Source organism: Terrapene carolina, unplaced genomic scaffold (assembly GCF_002925995.2).
Source record: "Terrapene carolina triunguis isolate 2854851 unplaced genomic scaffold, T_m_triunguis-2.0 Scaffold69, whole genome shotgun sequence".
Classification (NCBI taxonomy): domain Eukaryota; kingdom Metazoa; phylum Chordata; order Testudines; family Emydidae; genus Terrapene; species Terrapene triunguis.
The window spans coordinates 36,566,364-36,593,599 of NW_020664420.1; the positions used below are offsets into that span (position 1 = coordinate 36,566,364).

General features: G+C 39.2%; 1 protein-coding gene across 1 annotated transcript in view; it reads left to right on the forward strand.

The window, feature by feature from the left end:
• The window catches only part of HOMER1 (homer scaffold protein 1), a 130,933-nt gene that overhangs the window by 45,198 nt on the left and 58,499 nt on the right, over positions 1–27,236 (forward strand). Inside the window, exons 3-5 of the mRNA XM_026649253.2 lie at positions 5,416–5,547; positions 12,979–13,071; positions 20,543–20,685. Of these exons, the coding sequence (XP_026505038.1) occupies positions 5,416–5,547; positions 12,979–13,071; positions 20,543–20,685 (368 nt within the window). The remainder of the gene's footprint in view (positions 1–5,415; positions 5,548–12,978; positions 13,072–20,542; positions 20,686–27,236) is intronic.

A 27,236-nucleotide genomic window follows, 5' to 3' on the forward strand; every position in this document is an offset into this window, starting at 1 on the left:
TTATGATATTTTCTGTCTTATCTATTCCTTTCCTAATGGTTCCTATTTTTAGCTTTTTTTTTTTTTTTTTTTGACCCTCTTGCACATTGAGCAGATATTTTCAGAAAACTAACCACGATGGCTCCAAGATCTTTCTTGAGTGGTAGCAGCTAATTTAGACCTCCTCATTTGTATGTATAGTTGCGAATATGTTTTCCAATGTGCATTATTTTGCATTATTGTACATTCTGTTAAGGTTTTTCCTGGGTACCATCATCAGCAGGGCTATTGAATGACCAGAGTTAAGTGAAATAAGTCACACTGCATCAGTCTCCTGTAAATTAAAAGCTCCTCTTCTAGTTCCTTCTGGTTTTTCTCCACCTCACCAAGTAACAATCTTGGAGTCTTTTCACTCAAAAATAAATTGCATATCTTCCTTCCATTTGCTCAAGAGATAAATGTTCCATACTTACTGCTACTTCACCCTGTCTGACAGAGGCGTACCATTTTCAAAACCTTAAACCCATGCTATTTCACTACCAGCATACTCTCTGAAGATTTTAAGATCTTTCACCCTAGTTAAAATTTTCTGTCATTGGGCTGCTACAGTAATAAGGGTCATAAGCAAATAAGTTTCCTTGAAAGAAGACCGGAACAAGGAAAGACTAGAATAGGAAGAGATGGTGAATGCTGGGAAAGTGTGATCCTTCTGTCTAGCAGCCCACATTCTCATATTTAAAAAAGGAATTTAGTAAGAGAGGTAAGAAAGTAAAAGGTATTTTTTTTAAAAAGGGCCTTCCTATTACGTAATATGTTAGGTAAGATACAATTTAGGCTACTATTGAGTACGCATTCACTTCCTGATATTGAGGTGGATAGCAATAGCTGGCTTCTGTAGCAGTCTTTATTTCTAATCCTGAAGAAGTTAACCTTCATATTCAGGAACTGATCAGGCAGCAGGTCATACTCTTTCTAAAGAGTCAGCTGTACATCCAGAGCCAATTATATTTTTAAATTCAGTCTTCTCTAATTTCCAAATTGTAGCTTCCACACACAATGGTATCTGGACCATATGTTAATAAGATGCTTTTGTAAAATGCACCGAATAAGGCCTAAAGCACACCCTTCTTCAATTGAAAAGAGGAAAGAATAGATGGTGTATGTAGCATTGTTACTTTAAACTAGTGGATACCGACTTCCCAATTTAATCAGGTTTTGCTTACTCTGAGTCATGTGGAGGATGATAAACTCCAGTGCAAAATGGTGATTAGTTCTTCATTTAGTCTTTGGCAAAAGTCTCAGAACAGGTGTTCTATAGTGCTTTGAATATGCAAAGTGCTATGTAAGTGCTATGTATCTTTTGATTATTGATTTATATGAAGTAATTCTTAATGAGTACAGGTAAACTCCAGATTAGTTCAGATTTGTTGTACCCGAAATTGATGTTGCCATTATGGTAGTCTTAGGAAAAACTACTGTTCTGAGAAGGAATTATTTCTGGGGACTACACAATTTATTTTCTATTATGGTGCTGCACTGAAGACATTTTTTGAGAGTTCAGGAGTGCAAATGACCATGCCACACCTTAAGTGGGGAGGGGGAGGAACAGAAAGGGACATTATCCAACTTGCTGGGGGAAGGGGAATAGCACTTTGCAGGGGGGAGGTGAGAGAGGGGCTCAGAAGCTGCTACAAAAGAGGGAGTGGGCCAGCATGGCGATGCTGACTCATCCCCAGGCATGGAAGGGCTGGGGAAGTGAAAAGTGGCAAGCCTGGTGGGAGAAGCCCCTTTTCCCCGGACCAGGTGGAGCAGTACCCACCCACCCTCCCTCCCCTTGAGATGGCAAAATACCAGGTTTGGTCAGAACCTGCTGTGGACATTGCACTAGCCGCTCCTTTCTAGGAGTGCTGGGAAGGAATTTTTCCCCTCACCACCAGATTGACTTAGGTGGAGTGGGGGGGTTTTCACTTTCTCCACAGCGGGTTCGGGAAGGGCTTTGTTATGGTGAGATGGGATGGGAGTTAAGTTATGATGTCGCAACTCATTATGTAAGTGTGGGGCGGATGTCCAGTGCATAGGGAAGGGCTACAGTGATCAGATAAATGGCTTGGTAAAGGACTTAGACGGTATTGGTTAAAGAGTGGAACCGGGAGGGAGGGGGTGCTTAGGGCTCATAAGACTGGCATGGCAGGGAACCACCCCCCCTTCTTTATAGCCCACCCAAACACTCATTTGGGGCGAGGGGGATGGTAGGGTCCCAGCAGTGGGTTGGCTGGAGGACCTGGATGGAAAAAGGGAGGGGCTGGCGGAAGCCCCCAGGTAGCTATTGTACGATCATGGAGTTACGGGTACTGTACACTTCCCCTCCCCCACCCCCCTTTGCAGGGTAGTCCCAGACATCTAATAATAAAGTTACGGACTGAATAAAACCATATCCAGTATCTCCTGTCCTTCTTTCGGTATAGAAGGACAATGTAGGTTGTGTGTTTCAGAGGTCCTAGAAAAGAATTTAGCATCCCTTCCCTTCAAAGGAGCAAGTTAATGGATCTAACTTCAGAGAGGCAAGATCATAGAGACAGAGGTAAGAGACAAGAGTGAAATCCTGGCCCCACTGAAGTCAATGGCAAAACTCCCATCAACTTCAGTGGGGCCAGGAGTTCACCCCCCCCCCCCGGGGGGTTTTGGGGGTTTTGTTTTGGGGGGGGGGTGTTATTTTTAGGCCCTTGAAATCACTAAGTATATCTTTAAGCCAATAAGAACTTCTCAGCAGAAATGTACTAGTTTCAGGAGATGTTATTTTTCTTCCCACTCCCGTAAAAAGGAAAGATTGACATAATTATGGTGGAAGACTCTGGCCACCATAGAGCTCTGAGTTGGGGACCTTGACACAAAGTTTCTTCGTATGCAGTGTAGTTGTAGCCATGTCAGTCCCAGGACGTTAGAGAGACAAGGTGGGTGAGGTAACATCTGTTATTAGATCAACTTCTGTTGGAAAGAGAGACAAGCTTTCAAGCCATACAGAGCTGGTCTTCAGGTCTGGAAACTTATTTAGTGTCACAGCTAAATACAAGATGAGCCAGATAGTTTAGCATATGTAGTTAACGCATATTTCAAGGAACCATTCGAGGTGAAATGGCCCGTTAACAGGCCTTCATCTTGAATGGTCCCTTGAAATATGTGTTAACTATTTATGCTAAACAATCTGTTCCATCTTGTATTTAGCTGTGATACAAAGTCTGATCTACACTACAGACTTATATCAGTATAACTGCGTCGCTCAGGGGGTTGACAAATCAACACCCCTGAGCGACATAGTTATACCGACCTAACTCCTGTGTAGACCGCACTATTTTGGCAGGAGAGCTTCCTCCACCAACATAGCTATTGCCTCTTGGGAAGGTGGATTAACTACAGTGACGGGAGAGCTCTCTTCCGTCACTGTAGAGCACCTTCATTAAAATGCTACAGCGGTGCATCTGCGCAGATGCAGCATTTTAAGTGTAGATCTTGCCCTAAGTTTCACAGACCGGAAGAGTTCTGTATAACTTCAAAAGCTTGTCTTTCTTGCCAATAGAAGTTGATCCAATAACATATATTACCTCCCACACCTTGTGCCTCTCTTGTTCAAGATGTTTAGGATGGTGTACAGTTCCCACCCCGCTTTACTAAAGACAGTTTAAAAAAAAAACAAAAAAAAAACCTATATTCCAGTTTCTTATTCCTTCCAGAGAGTCTGCTTTTCCAAATATTCCACAATATATTGTAATTGTACTTGAACTATTCTATATTGTAGTATTTTTCCTTGACTTTAGCAAAGCTTTTGATACGGTATTCTTGCCCTCAAGTTAAAGAAGTATGGGCTGGATGAATGGACTATAAGGTGGATAGAAAGTTGGCTAGATCGTTGGGCTCAACAGGTAGTGATCAATGGCTCCATGTCTAGTTGGCAGCCGGTATCAAGCGGAGTGCCCAAAGTGTTGGTCCTGGAGCCGGTTTTGTTCAATATCTTCATTAATGATCTGGAGGATGGCATGGACTGCACCCTCAGCAAGTTTGCAGACGACATTAAACTGGGAGGAGTGGTAGATATGCTGGAGGGTCGGGATAGGATACAGAGGGACCTAGACAAATTAGAAGATTGGGCCAAAAGAAATCTGATGAGGTTCAACAAGGACAAGTGAAGAGTCCTGCACTTAGGATGGAAGAATCCCATGCACTGCTACAGACTAGGGACCAAATGGCTAGGCAGCAGTTCTGCAGAAAAGGACCTAGGGGTTACAGTGGACGAGAAGCTGGATATGAGTCAACAGTGTGCCCTTGTTGCCAAGAAGGCTAACAGCATTTTGGGCTGTATAAGTAGGGGCATTGCCAGCAGATCGAGGGACGTGATCATTCCCCTCTATTCGACATTGGTGAGGCCTCATCTGGAGTACTGTGTCCAGTTTTGGGCCCCATACTACAAGAAGGATGTGGAAAAATTGGAAAGAGTCCAGAGGAGGGCAATGAAAATGATTAGGTGGCTGGAGCACATGACTTATGAGGAGAGGCTGAGGGAACAGGGATTGTTTAGTCTGCAGAAGAGAAGAATGAGCGGGGATTTGATAGCTGCTTTCAACTACCTGAAAGGGGGTTCCAAAGAGGATGGATCTAGACTGTTCTCAGTGGTACCAGATGACAGAACAAGGAGTAATGGTCTCAGGTTGTAGTGGGGGAGGTTTAGGTTGGTTATCAAGAAAAACTTTTTCACTAGGAGGGTAGTGAAGCACTGGAATGGGTTACCTAGGGAGGTGGTGGAACCTCCTTCCTTAGAGGTTTTTAAGGTCAGACTTGACAAAGCCCTGGCTGGGATGATTTAGTTGGGGATTGGTCCTGCTTTGAGCAGGGGGTTGGACTAGATGACCTCCTGAGGTCCCTTCCAACCCTGATATTCTATGATTCTATGATATTTAAAACACAGAGATGTGAGGTTTTTTCTTATAGTTAGGTGTCATCTCATTAATGCTAGCCATGTTCACATAAAGGAACAATAAGAGTACCGAAAACTACAAAATTGTATTTCTGAACACACATTTCGAAGCTTTTATTTTAGTGTAAGACAACAGCTGTCTTAGCAGTATGTCTTTAGAATGATGCATCAACGTACCCATCACAAAATCTGTGGGGATTTTTTTGTTTTTTTTTCCTTCTGACCCCATTGGCATCTCTCCTAGAAAAAAAAATGCCACTCTGCATATTAATAACTGTAGATGTGATTGGAACAGTTTGTATCACCTCTAAATCATGGCTACCAGTTTATATGGCTTTGCTAAAGAGTTCTTTTGAGACCATGTAACTGTACCCAAATATTTGGATATATCTGCATGTTTGCTGATGGATCTTACGTTATTTAAAATGTGGTGAGAACTTCTTACGACTGCTATTACATTTTCTTTGCAGGCAATAATTAATAGCACTATCACCCCCAACATGACATTTACTAAAACATCCCAGAAGTTTGGCCAGTGGGCAGACAGCAGGGCGAATACTGTCTATGGCTTGGGATTTTCCTCTGAACATCATCTTTCAAAAGTAAGTAAACCTGTTTTTTAAAAATACCCGAGAGATGTGGAAAAAAGGTTGTTGTTTTTTTATTTTGGGGGGGGGAGGTTGTTTTTTTTGGTCTTTTCTTTTCCCCCCTGAACAGTCAGGATGATTTATGAAGAGCTAGAAGCAAATTAATATCTTGTATAGCCTTGACACTCAATAGTGTTAAGGTAATATTTACATATTCTCTGAATCCAGCCTTTATAATATGGAGAAGGGCAACCCTGGAAGCAAGTTTTTAAACCGCTTTGTGATACCCATTAATTTTTTTTTTAAGGGAGAAATTTTAGATTTTTTTTTTTTTTTTTAAACCTTACTGCACAATGTAAAATGTCAGATTTTCTCTTCTCTTTTGTCATATAAGAGTGAATTTTTTCCCTGTAGGAAACCAAAACATTTACATGGAAGATAAGTTTACTTTTTTTCTTTTAAGGAAGAAGATTCAGGCCCTAAATTCAAATAGTTTCTTTCTTGCTATATTTAGATCTCATCAGGAAAATTTTTGCTCAGTCAGTGACACACTGTTTTTTCAACTGTAATTTTCACCCACATTCTTCTTTCATCTTTTCCTCCATTCTCTGCCATATAACTAATATTTTATTACAAACATTTTAAAAATTGAAAACTTAAGGGAAAGTTAGAAAAATACAGTAGAGGTAAAATAAAACTGTTATTATTAGAGTATAGAAAATTCAAATATATTACCAGCAATATTGAGAAACACCTTGTGGAGTATGTGAAATTTTATGCTGGCCTGCTTGAAAATAAAAGTCCACTTTCATAGTGGGAGGTAAGTTGCTCACATTGCCCAGAGAAATCCCAGTTAGTATTCCTGATGTCTTTAGTGCCGCAATTTGAACAACAGACTGCGAGTTGTTAGTAGTGTATGCAGTAGTTCATAGGGCATACAGAAATAGAGAAACTCCTGAAAGGTTTTCTCACTGAATTACCTGGTTTTCCAGAGAACCTTGGGCCTTCCAGAAGACCCTACCTTTGCTTTCCTTGGAGCTCCCTTAAACCAGATTATCTGCACTACTGCATCCACTCTACACTTAGGAAAGTGTAGAGCCAGCCTCAGTCCAGATCAAGGAGTTACAACAGTTCCCTTGTGCCCACTCCCTTCAAATTATTTCCTGATGGAATATCTGTCCAGTTGGATATTATTGTGATTTACTTATTAAAATTATTTTGCTTTTCATAATCAAATAGCATCAATCTCTACTAAGTTACACAAAACCAAGGAAAAAATTCTGAGTGACATTGATTATAATATAATATGCATGTGCATTCTCACACGTCACTGCATCAGTAAGCTTAAAAAAACAAGTTAATGTAGATCGTTTTAAACTGGTGTCCATATCTACCCAAGAGACAATTACTCATTAACATGGTGTATATCTTGCATTGCTAATACTTACAAGGGTTATTTGACGAGTGCTGATTTGATTTTCCTTTCTAATGTACTACACCTCTACCACGATATAACGCGACCCGATGTAACACGAATTCGGATATAACGCAGTAAAGCAGTGATCCGGGGGGGGCAGGGCTGCGCACTCCGGCGGATCAAAGCAAGTTCGATATAACATGGTTTCACCTATAACACGGTAAGATTTTTTGGCTCCCGAGGACAGCGTTATATCGGGGTAGAGGTGTAGTTTGTTGCAGGTCACTCTCTTCATTTCTCAAAACAGAATCTCATACGAGCGTAATAAGAGTGCCTTGTATTCAGCCTTCTTCCAACATTTGGAAGAAGGAGCAGGAATTCCTGTTTTATGTTTTTTGTTTGTTTGTTTTTCCCTAGCATCTTGATACTGCCTCTTCATTTGCCCCTTTCTGTGGTTCGTGGTGTCTTAATCCTCCTGGGATGTGCGTATATGTTGGCTATATCATTATTTGCATGTGTGATACCAATGTGCTAATGAGGAATTGAAAAAAATTAGAATTATTGTAGGAAGCAGTTAAGCAGTGCACATCCTGAATTCCATGCTGTTTGGCAGATATGTAAACTTTTTGTATAAAAATCAAACTGTCTTTTTCTGAAGTTTGTGATAATGAACATTCAGTACATGTTCAATATGCTATTTTCATGGTGCCTTCTTTATCTTAATTATTAAACCTACAGATATGTTAGTCACCAATCCTTGTTCAGGACTCCCTCCCCACCTCACACACAAAACAAGACTGAAGTTTTAAAATTAAGCTGTTTTGTCAGTGTGTTTTTAAAATAGCAAAATGCAAGAAAAGATTATGAAAACTTCTTAGCGGGGAAAAGAAATCTTCACTTTTTGATCGTAATCTATTCAGTCACTTTTGAATTGGGAAATAAGTTTATTTAGTGGACACTGGACTGAGACAATAGAAGACCTGGGTTATAATCCTGCTCTATTAAATTCCTGTGTGACTTTGGGAAACTCACTTCCTCTGTCGCTGTGTCCCCTTCCACAGTGTCCTGTCCACAGTGACTGCCTTTGACTAGGTATTTGAATAGTGCCTAGTGGAATGGGACTTCAGTTGTGACTAGGGCCTCAGGGTGCCAGAGAAATATTAATTTATATTAACATTTGTTTCTGAAATTTCTGAAACAATTTATTCCTTTGTTACCTATAACTCCAGTTTTAAAATTCCTTTTCTATGTTTGTGACTATCAGTGCCCCTAGATGAGCTGTTTCATTATATAATTTGAATTACATCAGTATACAGGGGCCCTAATCAGAGTCCCATTGGGCTAGCCACTGTAAAAACATAGCAAAAAGACAGTTCTTGCCCCAGGGAGCTTACTTTCTAGGTTTGAGTAGACACTATAGATGGATGAAACAGACAAGCAGAGCTGTGGAGGACAAGGTAGTTGTAAAACAAGTATCTTTTTCGTAATAAGTAGTATTCTCAACTTGCTACTTGCCTGACCATTGCCTGTTCCCTTAGCAGGTGGCACATCTTCTCTAGGTTGACAATAAATCCTAAAAATTAGACTAGTATTTTCACTTTGTGGACTGCTTCCTCTTCTGCTGGTATTACTGCCCTCCCAAACCAATCATCCAAGCATGATAGCCTCTTTCCTCAACACAGAGCAGCTATTGTAATCATGACTTTGGTGAAAATCACCAAACTGAACATACTAATGCTGAAAAAGAACAAAAGAGAAAGAAAGAAACAGACTCTGGAATCTCTGGTGGCAAATATGTAACCTTGAAGAGATAAAAGCAATCTTAAGATATGAGGATGAAGTGAAGAATCTCCATTTAAACATATCTGTTAATTGAGTTGTTCATTGGGAAAAGGCATCTGTTACTGATGGTTAAGGTGAAAAACGCCCTTGAAGGAAAGCTCCCTTTATTTTCTTGAACCAAAGAATTTGCTGACAGAATAGGAGGACTGGAACTGTATACAGTAGCTCCAAAAGGTCATTAAGAGAACTTGTTTCTTATCCAGGACATGAGGTCATGCTTCCTGGAACTAAACTACTATAATTGTTAAAAGGCGGTCAAAAAAGCAAACAGGATGTTAGGAATCATTAAAAAGGGGATAGAGAATAAGACAGAGAATATATTATTTCCCCTATATAAATCAATGGTACGCCCACTCACTCACTCACTCACTCACTCATGCCCGTCACCCCAATCGGGGTATGGGCCGCCAACCACAGATCTCCATAGTCCTTTATCCTGGGCCATTCGCTCTAGCTGGTTCCAGGTATAGCCCATTTTTATGCTATCAGCCATGTACCGATGGTAATCCTCCTGGTTGCAAGAAGGGTAATCGGCTTAGTGGCTTCCTCACGACTTTCACCACCCAGCGTCCTGCGTCTTTGAGTTGAAGACCCTTCTTTTTCCCGGCTAAAAGTCTCTGTTATCTCTATTGTTGGCGTTTCTGTAGCAAGTTGATTTTTTACAGGGTGGAGTTGCTAGCCCCACGCCCAACCCTCCTCCTTTATCCTGACTTGGGACAGGCAGATGGCCCCAAAGGACCACTCTGGTGGAGTTAATGGTACGCCCACATCTTGAATACTGCGTACAAATATGGTCTCCTCATCTCAAAAAAGATATACTGGCACTAGAAAAGGTTCAGAGAAGGGCAACTAAAATGATTAGGGGTTTGGAAAGGGTCCCATACGAGGAGAGATTAAAGAGGCTAGGACTTTTCAGTTTGGGAAAGAGGAGACTAAGGGGGGATATGATAGAGGTATATAAAATTGAGTGATGTGGAGAAAGTGGATAAGAAAAAGTTATTTACTTATTCCCATAATACAAGAACTAGGGGTCACCAAATGAAATTAATAGGCAGCAGGTTTAAAACAAATAGAAGGAAGTTCTTCTTCACACATCGCACAGTCAACTTGTGGAACTCCTTGCCTGAGGAGGTTGTGAAGGCTAGGACTATAACAGCGTTTAAAAGAGAACTGGATAAATTCATGGCAGTTAAGTCCATTAATGGCTATTAGCCAAGATGGGTAAGGAATGGTGTCCCTAGACTCTGTTTGTCAGAGGGTGGAGATGGATGGCAGGAGAGAGATCACTTGATCATTACCTGTTAGGTTCACTTGATCATTACCTCTGGGGCATCTGGCATTGGCCACTGTCGGCAGACAGGATACTGGGCTAGATGGACCTTTGGTCTGACCCAGTACGGCCGTTCTTATGTTCTTAAGAAAATTTTCTCAGGCTTGTTAGCTGTTTGGAAGGTCTAAGAAAACTTCTAAAATTAGTAGTTGGAATTTCAATCTAGACATTCTGGCCTGATTTCCCACTGCTTTGCACCTTGCGTATTCATTCACAAATGCATGTAAAATGCTACCCTATCAGAACATCCTCCCTTTGTACTCATTTTGCACAAGAGTGAATGACTACACAATGTGTGCAGCAATGGAGAATCTCTTCTTCTGAATGTAGCCAGTAATCTTCAGATAAGGAATATGGTGAGAATGTCCAAATAAAAAAGTTGATCTTTCAAGCTTGAGTCACTTAAACAGAGATGACATTCTCTTTTGCTTCCTTAAGAGTGGAATGTAGCTGATTTGCAGAATACAGAACTCCGCTGAATGAGAGGACTATTCATTTTTGTTATGTATGGAAAATTCCTAAGGATGCAGCCAAATTATTTGTTTAGCACACACTGAGGTGCCCATGATGTTGGTTGCTAGCTTCAGAGAATATTGGAAATGTATTGTAATATTAAAGGCAATGAGGCACCTAGATGGGATAGTGATGCTCTTTGGGGAACTTTGTGCACAGTGCCCCATTAGTCACAAAGTTGTCAATCATGTAATAATTTGTTGAAATATGTTTAATCCACAAATTTTGTCCTAGTTGTGAAATGGTCAATTTCCTGAGTAGGGAACTTTAGTTTTCTGGTACAGTGTTAATCTGGTGGGGATGTTGGAATCCAAAGGAAAGAGAAGAAAGAAACCTTAGTGTGAGAAGTCCTAGTCATAGCTCGTCGCTCCGAAATTGTAGCCAAAATCTGGTGGTCTCACTTATTTCAAATAGTTCCTCTGGAGGAGAGGTTATTGACAAGGGGTACTGCATCAGACAGCATTGAAGTGATTGCGGAGGCTTTCCACATTTGCATTTGGGGTCATTCCTCAGCTTCTACTTGGTCATATTGTCACCAGTCTTTTCCATCCCCTCTCTCACTCAATTTAGAGTACATCACTGTTTTTGTTCAAGGTCGGTGCCTGGGGGGAGTTTTTTTGGAAGGAACCAAGTTCTCCAAGATGATTGGCATTTTCTGCCTTTTTTGTGTAAGAAGCAATGACTGTCTATTTTAGATGACACTAGTTTGCTCTTTTTTTGTTAAATTTTTATATTTAGTTTTTAAGAACTCAACTCAAAATATTTTATTGTCTGAAGGAGAGAACCAGCTCTCTTCTACTAGAATATGAAGGGCAGAATGAGCTTTCTTGAATTTACCTTTCTCTAGGAAAAGAGAAATCCTTGTTACAATCAGATTCCTGTTAGGAGTCTGCAGTGTGTTTCAGGAAAGAAGCCTAAACTTCTTGAAAAACTCTTGACTCATTTTCTCTCTAAATCACCACCACCTGAGACTTGAGAGGAGGGAGATGTAATTCTGAATGCTTTCTCACATCTCCTGGAAAATAAATCTGAGTTTTATTGAAAATTGATACAATTCCAGTGAGGAGGATACCACATTCCTCCAGACTTTGGTAGACCATCTACAAAACAGGTTTATTTACAGTAGCTGAGCAGTTGACCTCTGGATTAAGTTATTCAGAATTGCTTTCATTCTGAGAAACTGGTGTCCTCTTTGTCTCCATTTCTAGATCTTTGGCAACAGGTCAGGTTTTGCTTGAAAACGGGTGAGAAAGTTGTGTAATACAATAACATCTTCCATTCCCTCCAAATCCATGCGATCATATGCAGTGTAAAAAACAAAACAAAACAAAAAACCCGAGTATACCAGTATCAGAGAAATTAAAATATTTCTGCAAACTCTTTAGTCAGATGCTTCTTCAAAACCAGTTGTTCTCAAGGAGGTCTTAATAAGAAAATCATAATTCAAATAAAAACAGTTGCTTGGATACTACGATGAGTGCCGTGCTTATCAGGTTTAGGCACATCAAGCCAAATTCATCTCTGTAATTCCATTACTTTATTAAAGTTGCTCAAAAGATTAATTTAATCCATCATGTTTAAATTTAACATTTAATTCAGAATAATTTCTCAATCACTATTAGAACTAGTTGAACAGTTTTCAGGAAGAAGACTCTGTGCCGGAAACATTGACCTTTTTATGAAACTTCATGAAACAAAGTATGTGAATAGTAATCCTTGAAATTATTCTTAACTAAATATTTACTTAGCCGTAATGAAACAAATTGATCCTTCATGTAACTCCATTGACTTCAGTGGAGCTGCATCAGAGATTAATTTGGTTTAGTATTCCTCTGGTTGATTTTTCACCCATTTGAGTTTCAGTTTTAGCCAAGATATGGGGAGAAATCAGTATATTTTCCACATGAGAAAGGATTAAGGCCATTGAAGACCAAGAGACTCCTATTGACTTCAGTGGGTTTTACATCTCAACATCTGTAAGGAGGAAAATGAATTTCAAACTTCAAGGAAGCTTTTTAAGGCTACCTAACACACTTAATACCCAGACTTGAGGTGGCTTTTCACACTATCATTTGTGTATAGCATTATATTTTGTTGATATATCACAATTTTAATGTGGTTGTTTGCTGATGAGTGTGTCTGTATTGCCCACATACAAATGGATTTTTAAGCATATGTAAACTTATGTACCATAAATAATACAGCACAGTTTGGTTAAATGATCATTTACTAAGGGGGAAAAACCCTTGACTGACTGAATCTGTAGTGGTCTTATTTTGTAAGATGTTTTGTAACAATTATTTTGTATTTGTACTATAATCTTTTTAAACATATGTACCTTCAGTTTGCAGAAAAATTTCAGGAATTCAAAGAAGCTGCACGATTAGCAAAGGAGAAATCCCAAGAAAAGATGGAGCTAACAAGTACACCTTCACAGGTGGGTTTTATGGTTTGATCTGAGCTCAGAACTTTATAGCTTAATAGATTTTGTTTATTATAGCTTAATAGATTTATTAATTTATTTGGCAGGCAGTGACCATTGAATAATGCAAGTGGTCACACTAGACTACTAACACAGGCCATAGGACTTAATTCCTGCTTCAAGTCCAACAGCTGCTCTTGAACTAGAACATTTTAAACCAGTGTAGCCTTCTTTCTCCACTGTGGCTTTTTGGGCATCTAGTAAAACGTGCTTAAACAATTCCCAATTATCATTAATATTTTTCTGTTTAAATTTTTTTCTTTTAGCTGACTTGACTCACAATTATTTTCTGCTGCGTGAAATTGGCCCTTTTAAAGCAGCAAGCACATATGTTACTGGTTTGGATTTGACTGAACTTGTACAAACAGAATTAAGTCATGATTACTTGTACCTAAGCAACCACTCATTTTGAGTTCTGAGATCAGTTCTCTGTCAAGACGAAGTCCTGTATAGAATTGCCCTGTGGTGGATGCAGCACGTTTTGAGTTAAGAAATCGACATCTATCTATCTATCTATCTATCTATTTAGAACTTCCAAAGATGTTTTAGTATTGGCAGTGAGAGACCTCCAGCATATGTCACTTGGATTGGAGTCTCCTGTGACAATGCAACTTTTTTCCTACGCATTATAGATAAGTGAATAAAGAGCCAGTCATTCTGTTCTCTAGTGTGATACCAGCTAGTTACCCCATCTTGTGCTTTATCTGTTAAAACACTAATCCATAAGCATTAAAGGTCATTTGCTTCAGAGTTGTCAGTGACCTGGAAACAAGTACATTAGAACCTCAGAGTTATGAACACCAGAGTTATGAACTCACCTGTCAACCACACATCTCTTTTGGAACCAGAAGCACACAATCAGGCAGCAGCAGAGAGGGGGGGAAAAGCAAATACAGTACAGTACTGTGTTAAACATAAACTACAAAAAAGGGAAAGCAGCATATTTCTTCTGCATAGTAAAGTTTTAAAGCTATAGTAAGTCAATGTTCAGTTGAAAAACTTTTGAAAGAACAACCATAATGCTTTGTTCAGAGTTATGAACATTTCAGAGTTACGAACAACCTCCATTCCCAAGCTGCTATTAACTCTGAGGTTCTACTGTAATACTATTTTTTGACAGTGTCACTCCCCCTCCCCTTTTGCCCCCACACTCCTCCTTAAGAAGATCGTAACCATTGATGTTCATGTTCCAATAATAGGAATCTTCCCAGCAGGTTTCAGTAATATACTGAGTGTTGCTTAGTGTTTTTAAAATGACTTTTTTTCTCCGGGTTTACTGTTCTTTTTTTTAAAGTGTTTTATAGTCTGCTGCCATGTCGGTGTTCAAAGTAGACATTTAGGGTCTGATTCTCAGTTACTGTAGCAACGAATGCATTAATGTCATCAGGGCCGGCTCCAGGCACCAGCTGAGCAAGCAGGTGCTTGGGGTGGCCAAGGGGAAGGGGCGGCACGTCGGGCTCTTCGGCAGCGGGTCCCTCAGTCCCTCTCAGAGGGAAGGACCTGCCGCCGAAAAAGAAAGCGGCGCAGTGGACCTGCCGCTGACCGCGGGCGCGGGTTTTTTTTTTTTTTTTTTTTTTTTTTCCTGCTGCTTGGGGCGGCAAAAACCCTGGGGCCGGCGCTGAATGTCATAGAATCATATGACTGGAAGGACCTCAAGAAGACATCTAGTCCAGTCCCCTGCACTCAAGGCAGGACTAAGTATTATCTAGACCATCCCTGAAAGGTGATTGTCTAATCTGCTGTTAAAACCCTCCAATGATGGAGATTCCACAACCTCCCTAGGCAATTTATTCCAGTGTTAAACTTCCTAACTGTCAGGGTGGTTATTCCTAATGTTCAACCTAAAGTGCCCTTGCTGCAATTTAAGCCGATTGCTTCTTGTCCTATCCTCAAAGGTTAAGGAAAATAATTTTTCTCCCTCCTCCTTGTAACAACCTTTTATATACTTGAAAACTGTTATCCGGTCCCCTCTGTCTTCTCTTCTCCAGACTAAACAAACCCAATTTTCTCAATCTCCCCTCATAGGTCACGTTTTCTAGACCTTTAATAATTTTTGTTGCTCTTCTCTGGACTTTCTCTAATTTGTCCAAATCTTTCCTGAAATATATGGTACCCAGAACTGGACACAGTATTCCAGTTGAGGCCTAATCAGTGCGGAGTAGAGCAGAATAATTACTTTTTGTATCTTGCTTACAACACTCCTGCTAATACATCACAGAATGATGTTTGCTTTTTTTGCAATATGTTACACTGTTGACTCATATTTAGCTTGTGGTCCACTATGACCCCCAGATCCTTTTGTGCAGTACTCTTTCCTAGGCAGTCATTTTCCATTTTGTATGTGTGCAACTGATTGTTCCTTCCTAAGTGGAGTACTTTGTCCTTATTGAATTTCATCCCATTTACTTCAGACCATTTCTCCAGTTTGTCCAGATCATTTTGAATTCTAATCCTATCCTCCAAAGCACTTGCAGCCCCTCCCAGTTTGGTATCATCTGCAAACTTTATAAGTGTACTCTCTATGCCATTATCTAAATAATTGATGAAGATATTAACAGGACCGGACCCAGAATTGATCCCTGTGGGACCCCACTTGATATGCCCTTCCAACTTGACTGTGAACCGCTGATAACTACTCTCTGGGAATGGTTTTCCAACCTTTTATGCACCCACCTTATAATAGCTCCTTCTAGATTGTATTTCCCTTGTTTGTTTATGAGATGGTCCTGCGAGACAGTATCAAAAGCCTTACTAAAGTCAAGATATATCACATCTACCGCTTCCACCCCATCCACAGGGCTTGTTACTTTGTCAAAGAAAGCTATTAAGTTGGTGTGACATGATTTGTTCTTGACAAATCCATGCTGACTGTAACTTGTCACCTTATTATCTTCTAGATGTTTGCAAATTGATTGCTTAATTATTTGTTCCATTATATTTCTGGGTACTGAAGTTCAGCTGACTGGTCTGTAATTCCCCGGGTCGTCCTTATTTCCATTTTTATAGATTGGCACCCTATTTGATGTTTTCCAGTCCTCTGGAATCTCTCCCATCTTCCATGACTTTTCAGAGATGATCACTAATGGCTCAGATATCTCCTCAGTCAGCTCCTTGAGTATTCAAGGATGTATTTCATCAGGCCCTGGTGACTTGAAGACATCTAACTTTTCTAAGTAATTTTTAACTTGTTTTTTCCCTATTTTAGCCTCTGATCCTACCTAATTTTCACTGGCATTTACTATGTTAGCTGTCCAATCGGTACTAACCTTTTTGGTGAAAATTGAAACAAGTCATTTAGCACTTCTGCCATTTCCACAAGTCCTCAAATCTTGATTTTTAAAGACTTCAAGTTACAGAGAATCCACCATTTACTCTTGTTCAAACCAGGAAATAACCCAGGCCCCATGCTGCAGAGGAAGCTTAACACACTCCCCAGGATCTTTGTCAATCTGACCTGGGGGAAAATTCCTTCCCAACCCCAAGTGGGCATCCTCCACTACCCAGACAGCTGAGAGAGAATTGTTGCTTTTATGTTCAGTAGCATTTGTTTTTACCGGTCACTTATATTGATGATACTTTCTAAAAGTTAGTCCCATATGTGGCAATTTGATTTAACTTCTGTACTGATAAGATGGTGAGAATTTGTTTGAAAGGATCAGATTAGAAACAGTCTTTGATATTTTCAAAGGCAGGAAAGAATTTCTCACTTTTGGAATACCAGTTGGCTGCAGGTAAATAATTTAATATCTAGTGGAAGTTCTAATTATATGAGAGCACTAATTATAATTTGATTGACCTACCTTATCAGAAAAATGACTACTAGAAACTGATCTAGCCTTTAAAGATATAGATTTCATCTCCGAGATCTATATGGATTTGGATGGAATAATTAAAATGAGGTATACTGATTTGTCAACAGAAGTCCATTGTACTTAAAATAGATTAACTTGCTTTACCCCCAAGATGGTGCTAAATGTAATTTATGCATTTCTTTAAGTTACTTAAACTGAAATAAAAATTTTCATGTTTAAGATAAGTTCTGACCTCAGATAGTTGTGCCTTTTTATCTAATGTCAGCAGAAGTTACTTTGTATATCAGAGGACAAAATTTGGACTGTCTATTTTACATATAATAGCATAATATATGCAAATATGTATTTCTCCCAAACCTTCTGGCAGCTGTTTTCTTACACTAGTTTTTTCTCACTTGGGACTGTTCTGCCTTTAACATTCACTGTAGTTAAAACTAAATTCTGAGTATTACTAGAGTGCAAACAAACGAAGTAGTTTTGGGCACAGAAATGGTAACAAGATTGAAAGAGAGAAGCGTGTACTCCCTATAATTTGAGTTAATAGATTCTTCATTCTGGATTGGAGTGGGAAGGAGGGAGGGGAATACTTGTGTATTACATGATTTAAAAAAACCCAAAACATTTAACATAATACAACTATAAGTCAAGTATTACAGAAAACTTTGTTAAAATGTAAGTTTGTATCATGCCGCTTTTGCAACTCTTTAAGATATAAACACTGCCTGTATATGAATCAAAAGAAAAATGTGAACAGTTATTAAGCATTTGTCAACCATGTTTCGACTCTCTTGTAAAGGTCAAGTTGAAAATAATGTACAGTTTTGACTTGAACATTTTTGGTTACACAATATCTGTCCTCTGGGGAGGGAAAGGAAACCTCCATTTTCAGTCCGGTTAAAGAAAACTAAGGTTATTTGTCATCTGAAATTGGAACTTTGTGGTCTGCTTCTGTCTCAATACCCTTGCCAACTTTTCCTGCAGATTTAGTGATTTGGAGTAACTGGGTCAGATTCAGAAGTGGCAGCTCAAAAGGGCTAATGCTTGTAAATTAGATGTTTGTTTTTAAGGGAGTAAAACTAAATGGGGAAGAATGTGCACAATAAGGGCCTCATGCTTTACAGTTATGAGCACCTTGGACAAGGTGCTGTGGCCTTCAGTTCCCATTGAGGTCAGTGTAATCGAGGGGATGGGGAGGATAGACATTACTCTTACAAGTGCAGCCTTTTCATAGCTCCAGCCCATGGGGTTACATAACAGTAGCTTTTGTCACCCACCTTTCCCCCACACCCTCAATTCAGAGGTATAAGACATGCTAGTGTGACAGATTTTTGTTACCAATCTGCCTGAAGGCGTCAGTTGATCAGGCTGATGCCTCAGGATCTTTTCAGGGAGGAGATGACGAAGCACACCAAAGGGTCTAAGTTTTAAAGCTTTATTAATAAAATACAGCAGAGAGTGCTGGGAATGCTCCCATGTCACTCAGGAAGAAAGAAAGCATTAGAGCCCCAAGCCCGAACCCACTTTCAAATTCACACACGCACTACCCATGACTAGCCAGGCCTGGGTGTCACGTAAGAAGAAGAGGGGGAGGGGTGGACGGGTGTTCTTGCCCTGGGCCCAGGTCGTCCGGGGAATCCGCTGTAATCTCCGGATTGCTCCAGCTCTCGGGAGGGTTTTTAAGTCTTGGGTTCCTTTGGGGTGTCGTTGTCCAGGGCCCTCTGTGACTGGTGCTCTTTGTACCAGTCCCAATTGGCTTGCTGTGGCCTTCTCGGCTGCCCAAAACACACCGGCTCCGGAGAATTTGTTTTCCCTTCTGTTGGCCTTCACCATCGCCGCCTCATTCGCTCTGTTTTTGGTGCTATCTTTGCAGCTCTGCTCCACTTAGTTCTCCTCTTCTCATGACTGTGCAACTGTAGATTTCTCGTCTGTAGATTTTTCGTCGCGTCCATGACCTTGGGCCGAGGCCAGCATCTTATCTTCACACGGAGCTAGCTAAAGTGCTGAGTTAACCCGTTCTCTGCTTTTTCTTTCTTCTCCCCCCACCCCCCGGCCTCTTGATTCCTTTGCAAGAGTACTTCCATTCCCCACTCACACACCTATGACCCTCCTCAAAATGCTTTGCGATGCTTGCAACAGCGTTAGCCACATACAATGCTGATCTACCTTCCCCGAGGACTCCCTGAGGGAGGGGGCCATTGGGGTGTGACACTAGAGACACAGGATGTGTTTAGTCAAGGAAAAACATGGTGCTTCCTGTAACCTATTCATGTCAGGGAAATGATACACAGTGAGTGGAAAAACTCTAATTCCTAGATTTAGGATCCAGGCTGAGCGATGTTCCTTTTAAAATTAAAATTACAGTGAAATATGTCTAATGACCAGGATTTAATAAATATTGGTTGCTTGATAGAGACCGCAAAACACAAATGTACCTGTGTTGTGGTGTAGGGTGATGGAGATTGTACCAGTGCCATACAGCAGTGGACATCTTTAAGTATAGTCAGGGATCCAGAGACCCACACTAGTGGAGACTGCTCAAGGGACGGGCTGAGTCATGGGCGGTGTGTGACTTCTCCATTTGGGGAGGCTGCATGCACCTGGACTGTGGCCCTGCCCCGAGGCCCACCCACTCTCAGCCTTCTCCCTGGAAGGCCCGCCCATGCCCCAGCCCCGTTCGGCCCCATCCCCAAGGTCCCCCACACACACTGCTTATGCCTCTTCGTCCCTTCCCTTAGGCCCCCCACCCACCGGCAAGCTGCTCACACACCTCTTCTCTTCCAGTCCTCCTGCCTGCCGCTCGCACCTCTTCGTGTTCCCCCCACACACATACACCAGCTGGCCACTCACCGTTTGCGCACACCTCTTCACCCTCAGCAAGGCTCCCATGTAAGCGGAGTGGGGACAGGAAGAGGGCGAGCGGAACCGGGTCTTGGTGGGCAGGCTGCTTGGAGAAACTTAGCCTCCCCTGGCCTCTTATACTTGCCGCCGATGGGCTGAGTCAATACATAAACTAGCTTTCTTGGCCAGCACTAGCTAGGTCCAGGCCACCCTGGTTGAACAAGGTTTGCAGATAGACTCTTGTACAGATTTTACTGTAATTGGTGTGCAGCTGAAGCTGTGATTGTACCAACAGTGACGCTTCCACTTTCAACTTTCATTTTTTATTAAAGTAAAACGAGAAACAGCTTTAATACTTCTTCAAGGTGGTTGCCCTATGGTAAAATACAAAGTGAAGGTTAAGAGTTGTAGTCATGGTTGTGAAGAATTTTCAACCACAAAGTCTGTACTAATGTGTAGGTAGAAGATAAGGGAAGGAAAAGAGGTCTAGGGAACCCTATAAGCAGGAGACTGCGTACTTGTTGATATATTGTACATATTGATGTGTACAAGCTTTTCATATAAGTAATATTAAGTTTCTAAATCATATCACATGATAGCTTGGGTGTGTGTTTGTTTTTTCAAATTTGTATACTGATGATTTTGGGTGCCTCAGCTTAATGTCATTTTAAAATTAGTAACCATGCACTTAAAAATGTTAATTTTGTCATTGTTTATATGCACATTGTGGCATAAGCTTAGTATATAATTGTAATGTTTTTTTTCTTTTACTAAAGGAATCAGCAGGAGGGGACATTCAATCTCCTTTAACACCAGAAAGCATTAATGGAACAGATGATGAAAGAACAACTCCAGAAGTGACACAGAACTCGGAACCAAGGGCTGAACCAACCCAGAATGCATTGCCATTTACACATAGGTACAGATTCAGTTCACACATATTAATTAAGTAATACATGTTTACTTCATTGTTAAAGGGACCTTTGTTTCTTCAGATGGCTCCAAAATGGCAGTGTCATGAATTAAAGAATCTAATATTCTTTTTTAAAAAGCAAAGTACAGGACTCAGCTTCATGTTTGCAATACAGTCTGTTTTCACAGAAAAATTGTATCGGAAAATCTACTGAGGAGGTTTTTTGGAATTTCTCTTACAATGTGAATATTTTAGTACAAGCACTTTATTCCTGAACACAAGGTGTCCCTTTAACAGGAAGCAATACTTACATGCCTGAGACCTCAGCAGAATTAACTGCTTCAAAGAACTTGTTCCAATTAACTTACATTTTTTTTGTTCACTTTAAATTATTTTAAAAGACTGATAACATTAGACTCAGCCTTGTGGTGATAAGTTGTTGGAAGATGAATGTGTCTATGTAATCCTGAAGTGCTTACATTTAAAGCAGCCTTCTAATTAAACATCTCTCTGACCATTTAAAATATTCCTCAATATTTTTTTCAAAATATAGAAGAAAGTTACATTTGTGCTTCAGCATGAATTATAATTCATTAAACTGAGCATGTTTTGCTCCACTGCCCCTTAGGAAGATTGAAACAATGTTTTTATTTAAAGTTGAAAGTTCTAAGCTAAAATGGATCTAGCTTGAATATTAGAAATTATCATAAATGGGACATTCTTTCTCTACAAGCAGAATAAGTAGAGCAGGAAAAAGTTAGGTAAATATATAATAAGTCAAGCAAAGTTTGAAATATTAAATTTCTCTTAAATTATGAGTTTGATTCAGTTTAAGAAGAGTTTAAAACCCTTAAATTGCTAAGATTGTGCTTGAGAGACTGGGCGACAACAGAATCTTTTGAAATTTTGTGTGGGGAAATCAGGATGAGCAGAGACATGGACTTTAAATTGTTCAAGAATTCAGTGTTCCTTATGAAGAATGTGTTAACATCACCTGGAAAAGCTCACAAATTTCCAAACTCTAAAATACTCCTCATTTTGCACTTGAAAATTCTTTGACGAGTGACTGTGTATGTTGTCATTTTTATATTTGAACTGTCACCAGTGTAGTCCCAGTATGTCTGTAGAGGAAATGGTCTTTTTTTGAGAGAGAGAGAGAGAGAGAGTGTTTTTGAGGGAGGAATATTCAAAATACAGTAGACTCTGGTTTGCAGCAACAGCTTGTTAAAAGCAACCATTGCTGATGAGCAATGTTTCCCCGGGACCACTTTTTCTACTGTGAATTGTCAACACTCCCCATAGCAACAGCCACTTAGGAGCAACATAGCAAAAGGATAACAATATGTTGCTACTAGGGCTGTCGATTAATCGCAGTTAACTCACGCGATTAACTCAAAAAAATCAATCGCGATTAATTGCAGTTTTAATCGCACTGTTAAACAATAGAATACCAATTGAAATTTATTAAATATTTTGGATGGTTTTTCTACATTTTCAAATATATTGATTTCAATTACAACACAGAATACAAAGTGTACAGTACTCACTTTATATTTTATTACAAATATTTGCACTGTAAAAATGGTAAACAAAAGAAATAGTATTTTTCAATTCACCTCATGCAAGTACAGTAGTGCAATCTCTTTATCGTGAAAGCGCAACTTACGAATGTATATTTTTTGTTAAATAACTGTACTCAAAAATAAAACAATGTAAAACTTTAGATCCTACAAGTCCACTCAGTCCTTGTTCAGCCAATCGCTAAGAGAAACAAGTTTGTTTATTTTTACATGAGATAATGCTGCCTGCTTCTTCTTTACAATGTCACCTGAAAGTGAGAACAGACATTCACATGACACTTTTGTAGCTGATATTGCAAGGTAATTACGTGCCAGATATGCTAAATATTTGTATGTCCCTTCAAGCTTTCACCGCCATTCCAGAGGACATGCTTCCACACTGATGATGATGATGATGCTCGTTCCAAAAATAAGGCGTTAATTAAATTTGTGACTAAACTCCTTGAGGGAGAATTGTATGTCTCCTGCTCTGTGTTTTACCCACATTCTGCCATACATTTCATGTTATAGCCGTCTCAGATGATGACCAAGCATGTTGTTCGTTTTAGAAACACTTTCACTGAAGATTTGACAAATCGCAAAGAAGGTATCAATGTGAGATTTGTAAAGATAGTTACAGCACTTTGACCCAAGATTTAAGAATCTGAAATGCCTTCCAAAATCTGAGAGGGACAAGGTGTGGAGCATGCTTTCAGAAATCTTAAAAAAGCAACACTCCGATGCAGAAACTACAGAACCCGAACCACCAAAAAAGAAAATCAACCTTCTGCTGGTGGCATCTGACTCAGACGATGAAACTGAACATGGGTCGGTCGGCACTGCTTTGGATCATTATCGAGCAGAACCCATCATCAGCGTGGACGCATGTCCTCTGGAATGGTGGTTGAAGCATGAAGGGACATATGAATCTTTAGCATATCTTGCAACACCAGCTACAACAGTCCAATGTGAACGCCTGTTCTCACGTTCAGCTGACATTGTAAACAAGAAGCGGGCAGCATTATCTCCTGCAAATGTAAACAAACTTGTTTGTCTGAGCAATTGGCTGGACAAGAAGTAGAATTGGTGGATTTTTGTACATAATTCTACATTTGTAAGTTCAACTTTCATGATAGATTGCACCACAGTACTTGTATTAAGTGAATTGAAAAATACTATTTTTATTTTTACAGTGCAAATATAATAAAATTAAATATAAAATGAGCACTGTACACTGTATATTCTGTGTTGTAATTGAAATCAATATATTTGAAAATGTGGAAAACATCCAAAATATTTATATAAATAGTATTCTATAATTTAACAGCATGATTAATCACGATTAATTTTTTTAATTGCGTATTAATCGTGATTAATTTTTTTAATTGCTTGACAGCCCTAGTTGCTACTAATGAGCATCTACTGTATTGCATTTCTCTGAAATCCTGAAGACAAGGTTCTGGTCAATGGGTTTATTTAAACTTTTTACATTTGCATGTTTAAATTTTCTAAAAATATTTTGTGTGAAAAAGGAAAGGGCTAAGTCCACAGTGTTTTTAAAAAAGAAAATTATGATCATTGCAAGAACTGCCCCTTACATAATGAATAGTCATTTCTGCTACACCAGTATAGTAAATGGACCTCCATCTTCACTGAGTATGCATGGAAAAAATTACTTTGGACGTTTTTTAAATGAACCATATGTACAATTATTTTTCTGAAACTACAGTGTTACAAAACTTTTTCTGCATTTCTCTTTTCTGTCTACTTCATGTATGTATTTTGAGTTTTCTGTTTAATATTCTATTATACGATGTTTAACTTTACTAGCTAGGATTTGTCTTCCAGTATTGACTCTGTATTTTAGAGTGTCACTTATTCATGAAGTTAATTTTCACAAAGCCAGTATTTCTTTTGCTAATGGCTACTTACAAGTTAGCCAATGAGCCATTCATGTGTTTTCAGAAGAAAATCCAAAGGAGGTAACCTTGTGAAGTTAAATTATTCTGGGTTAAGTAGTTTATACTGTAGTTCAATACAGATTACAGCAAGCCATTTTTCTAATTTTACTAAAAAGCTCAATTGCAGATATTTATATAGTGGTATTTAACATTGAGAGAAATATTATTCTTCAAGGAGTTTTATTTGTATAAAATGTTTCATATGAAAGTTATTTTTTATTGAGGATTATGAGAACTCAGTCTTTGCTATACTGGAATTCAATATTTTTTCTGATAGATATAAAGTTGCCTCTTTTCAGGAGTAACTCAATTAAGTAAAATCTTCCCCCCCCCCCCCAGCCTATGACAGAACTAAATTTTGAAAATCAGTTGCCTTGATTTTTCTGTAATGGTTTGGTGTTAGGTTTAATGAAGTCTCAATGGGCCAAATTCTGTAGTGCGTGTACAAAACAGATGTAAAATGAGCTTACGTAGGCAAGTAGTCATGGTCAGAAGTGCAAATTTGAGATGGGATTCTACAATGTTGAATGGACGAGTTAGACAGATGCAGTTTTTGGTGCACTGGTTGGTAAGGTACGCTGTATTGATTTGACAGTTCAGTTTTGCTGTACAATTCAACTTGCAGATGCCCCTAGGAAAACCATTTGTGTAAAATGCACACTAAACGTTGTAGATTATCTGGGATTTTCACAAGAACTGAACTATAGACAGGAATTACAGTCCTGTAGTGCCTGCTATATCTTGACAGCATTTCTCAATACTTGGCAGATTTAATCTACCTTGATATATCATTCTGATGCTTCCCCACCCAACCCCCACCACTCCGGATGCACAGATAACTAGTGATGGTTATTGACCATAGCACTGCTGTAAAGAACAAAGTGAATGTCCCTTTCATTGTCACAGTAGTGCATTTCTGAAATTATTGCTACTATGCAATTGTCAGGTGTCTCCCTGGTGAATGTGTAGTGACACAGTTGATATCTTGGCAGTGTTTTTGGTTGTGAAGACCAATGGAGAGCATGTAAAGGCTCTTGTGTAGTGCTGGATTTTTAAAATGTTTAATGTTTATTATTTTATTATTGATAGTGTCCACAATTTGATAGGTACGTTCTAAACAGAAAATCAGCCATGAACTTTTCTCCAAGGAGTTCACAAAGAGGGTAGGGAGAAAGGATGCAACAAATTAATAGCAAGGTAAAAGTAGTGATGGGCCATATTTTGGTAAAATAAGGTTAGCTTAACAAGTTTATTCTTCCAGCAAATAGGGTGTGTGTGTGTGTGTGTGTGTGTGTGTGTGTGTGTGTGTATATATATATATATATATATATATATATATATATATATATTACTCCCAGATGTACAGTATAAGTCAGCTAGTTTTCCCACTGATGGTACAGTAGAAGTGGGTCTTCAGGAGAGATGTGAATGCAGGGAGTGTGGTTGCCTTGAGCTCAGAAAATGCAGCTCATGGAAGAAGGCATGGGAGCAATGTGGAAGAAGCTGACAAATTGGCAGACAGAGCTAATTTAATGGACAGAGCTGAGGAGGCAGGAGGGCCATGCAGATGAGACAAGGACAGGTACATAAGGAGAGGGAATGAAAGACTTTACAGGTGGTTACAAGAAGCTTGAACTTGATCCAGTAGCAGGAGAGAGAGAGTAGAAGGATTCAAAGAGGCGATGTAAGAATAAGAAGGGGATTTTAGTGGCAGTGTTGTGTGGATTGGATGGGGAGGATGTGAGTGTTGATGAGAACAGATGATCAGAGGTGTAGGGGGTGGTACTTTAGTTTGCACCTTTCCTGTTAGTCACTTCTAGTCTGCTAGCACATCTACAGAACAGGTTTGATTTATAGTTTTCTCATGATGCACCCTCTCTTTGGCCAGCTATACTCCCTTTGACAGATATACACACTCCTCTCTTTGCCTGTTAGTGGAGTTGCTTTTATTTTGCACATTTACACAATATGTTAGCATCATAAGTTTAGACTGTTTTGGTCAGAAAAAAGTGTAAGTAGCATTTTGCACCCAAATACTAACTTACAGCACCATGTAAATCACCACACCACAGAGTTTTGACTATTTTGCGAACTTTAACTTTTAATTATTTTAGTTAAATAATTATAAATATTGAGACAAATTCTGCTTGTCACTAAATTGCTGTAACCCCATTCATATTCTGTGAAATAAGAAAGTGACTACTGTAGTTAGCATTGACTGATCCAGTAATACTGTTTTGCAGTTCAATCTCTCCCTTTTGCAATAGTTAAAATATAGTATAGCATGAACCTTGCTCTGGTAACTGAAACCTAAGATAAAAAATAAAATGATTTGTAGCCTATGATGCCACAAGTAATTGTTGGCATCATGCACTTTTAAAGGTGCACTTTTCACCAGTCTTTTTTCTTCTCAGCCCTGTCTAGGCAATGTATATCCTGTATATGCAAACTAGTTTTTAGGAAGATATTAATGAACCAGAGGTCATGTGTAAAGTAAAATGAGACCTAGTAAAATGCACAAATTATCTTCTCCCTTAACTTGAAAGGGGCAAGAAAGGACTAAGATTTTTAATACCATCAGATGTGTTGGGGTTTTTTTGTTCTTTGTTTTTGTTTGTTTGTTTTTTGGAGGGGGGGTTAATTCTTTTCCACATCCTCAGTCTTAGTTTTATTTGTAAATGTTAACTGTAAAATGCCATCCAGAGAGAAGGAGCACTTTGTTTGTTCAGCCTTAGAAAGCAGATCTAAAATTATAAGTTTAATAAATAGGTCAGTGAACGCCTATCTTATTACTTTGAGTTTGCCTAGTAACTGTTTGATACTTTATAAAGTGTTGTTTTCCTAGCAGGATATATTTCAGTTCTCAATACCTTGTAAAACTATGTGATAAACTTGAGCTTTCAAAGGCTTTACTAAATAGGTGAGGACTTTGTTTTTGACAGATCTTGAAAGATTTTTTTCTCAGCAACCATGACTTGAAGCTGTTACATTACATTTCATGTAATACAAAATTTTATATAAATTTCAGTACAATACA